We start from the raw sequence: 2,459 nt of genomic DNA on the forward strand, positions 1-2,459 counted from the left end.
CGACCACTCAGAGAGTGTAGTGGGTGCTTTTACGTGCCACCCGCATGAAGGCCAGTCAGGCGGTACTGGCAACGGCCACGCTCAAAATGGTGTATTTTATGTGCCACCTGCACAAGAGCCAGTCAAGGGGCACTGGCAACGATCTCTCTCGAAAGTCCTTAAACATGCCGCGGGCGCAAGTGCCAAAAAGGCGACACTGGGCCCAGGTGCCTTCACGATTTTGCTTTCCCCAATAAGTCTTCGCAAGCTGAGTTTTGTGTCCAATGAAGGAGACAACGTTGGCATGGGTGCCACTGAAAACAAAGACATAGCTAAAATACCTTTCATCTTAGGTCTACTTGGTCAGAGGTGATATTAAGTCAATGAATAACAACAACTATAGTATCAAATAAAAGAATGGTAGGTCGCATGAAGAATAGGAAAAGATAATGCAATAACATAAATGAAACATATAAATGCTTACTTTAGATGCTGCACCTCCACTGATTATAGCTTTTATAAAAATACCAAGATCACGGTTGGTTCCAGACTCAGAAGGATTGGTATTGCCTTTAACACTAACACCAAGACCTGCAGAGCTAGTTTCATTGAGTTGAATATCAAGAACAATAAATTCATGATTTTGGTTACTTGGAATTGGTGAAGTTTCTTTATTGTCAATCATAACAACAGGAGATACAGAATGAGATGCAGTCTTCTCAACCTGAAACACAAGATATTACCAACAACTAGAAAACCATGCTTAAAATGTAGAAACAATTTGAAATGGTAATATGTCTCCAACAATATTCAATTAATAATCATAATACATTAATAGGAACAAAAGTGACAAATATAAGCACAGATATATATTATTCATAGATGGAATGACGGTTCCAGAAAGGAAAAAAGTTGATTCTGATGCTAACTGTACAGATATGAATGCATCAAAAATACCAACCACATGTAATAGAAACCAATGAAGAATCTTTATGTGGTCAATCAATCTGCTAAAAATGGTAGCCCAATATCCTCTGAATCACATCTTACCATCTTTTGTAATTTTTGGAAACTCTTTGATTGCAAAAGCAAGAAAAAATGTGGTGGGAATGGATGATTATAGGTGAACTGTCAACAATGACAGCAGCAACAGCTGTCACTGCCACCCACAAGGGAGAAAAAACTGAGTTTAGGATGGCTGCTTTTTAAGATGCCTTTGAGTGCTCTCCATAAAAAGCTGATCTGGGAAATTTAGTCTATATTTACTTGACCCTTTTGATACCAACCCAGTTGAGACCACCCCTGGAAAGCTTTATATTTTAAAGTTATCTCAATTAAAACCTATCAAAATTTAACTTTAATTTATGTTACATACACCAGTTTAATAACGAGAGAATATTTTCCTAAATTTTTCCTTATTTTCAAAATTAATCAGAATAAAACCAATATATTTCAAAAGAAATACGATGACAAAAGAGCTAAGCTATATTATTAACTAGCAGAGATAACCGGCTTGGCTCGAGATGAAAATGGCATAGTTTCTTTTATTGTTTTACTTGTTTCAGTTACGTAACTATGGCCATACTGGAGCACCGCCTTTAGTCAAAGAAATTGGGCCAAGATTTATTCTTTGTAAGCCAAGTACTTATTCTATAGGTGTGTTTTGACAAATGGTTAAGTTACGGGGACGTAAACACAGCAACATTAGTTGTCAAGCAATGGTGGGAATACATACAAAGACATACTAATATACAGATATATACGAAAGTCTAGTTTCAGCTTCCGTATACGAAATCCACTCACAAGGCGTTAGTGGGCCGGTGGCACGTAAAAGCACCCACTACACTCTCGGAGTGGTTGGCATTAGGAAGGGCATCCAGCTGTAGAAGCTCTGCCAATCAGAGCCTGGTGTAGCCATCTGGTTCACCAGTCCTCAGTCAAATCGTCCAACCCATGCTAGCATGGAAAACGGATGTTAAACGATGATGATGATGATATACATATATATAAATAAAAATATATATATATAAATATATCTATAAATATATAAATATACATATATATATAAATGTAAGTATATATGTATACATATACATATATATATATATATTATTATAAAATCTGGTAATTCGTCATATATTAATTAATATCGATTAATTATCAGGCCAGCACATCTAAAGAATCAAAGAGATTCAGAAATATTATCTGCAATCTCAGGGGATTAAGGTACATTTAAAAAAAATAATGTCGACCACTAACGTGGACAATTAATGCGCTAGAAATAGATCACATCTTGTGTCTATTAAGACCTAAATTGTTCTCAACATGAAATATAGCAGCATACCAAAAACGTGAACGGGCAAGACATTTAAAATCACCTAAAAATCACCTTTTTAGGTGATTTTAAATGTCTTGCCCGTTCACGTTTTTGGTATGCTGCTATATTTCATGTTGAGAACAATTTAGGTCTTAATAGACAC

General features: G+C 35.8%; 1 protein-coding gene across 10 annotated transcripts in view; it reads right to left on the bottom strand.

Moving 5' to 3' along the window:
• The window catches only part of LOC106873313 (partitioning defective 3 homolog), a 230,947-nt gene that overhangs the window by 53,175 nt on the left and 175,313 nt on the right, over window positions 1–2,459 (bottom strand). For all 10 annotated transcript variants that reach the window (XM_014920633.2, XM_014920632.2, XM_014920627.2 and 7 more), the window contains one exon: window positions 464–703. In XM_014920633.2, the coding sequence (XP_014776119.1) occupies window positions 464–703 (240 nt within the window). The remainder of the gene's footprint in view (window positions 1–463; window positions 704–2,459) is intronic.

The sequence above is a fragment of the Octopus bimaculoides genome, chromosome 9 (genome assembly GCF_001194135.2).
Source record: "Octopus bimaculoides isolate UCB-OBI-ISO-001 chromosome 9, ASM119413v2, whole genome shotgun sequence".
Classification (NCBI taxonomy): Eukaryota; Metazoa; Mollusca; class Cephalopoda; order Octopoda; family Octopodidae; genus Octopus; species Octopus bimaculoides.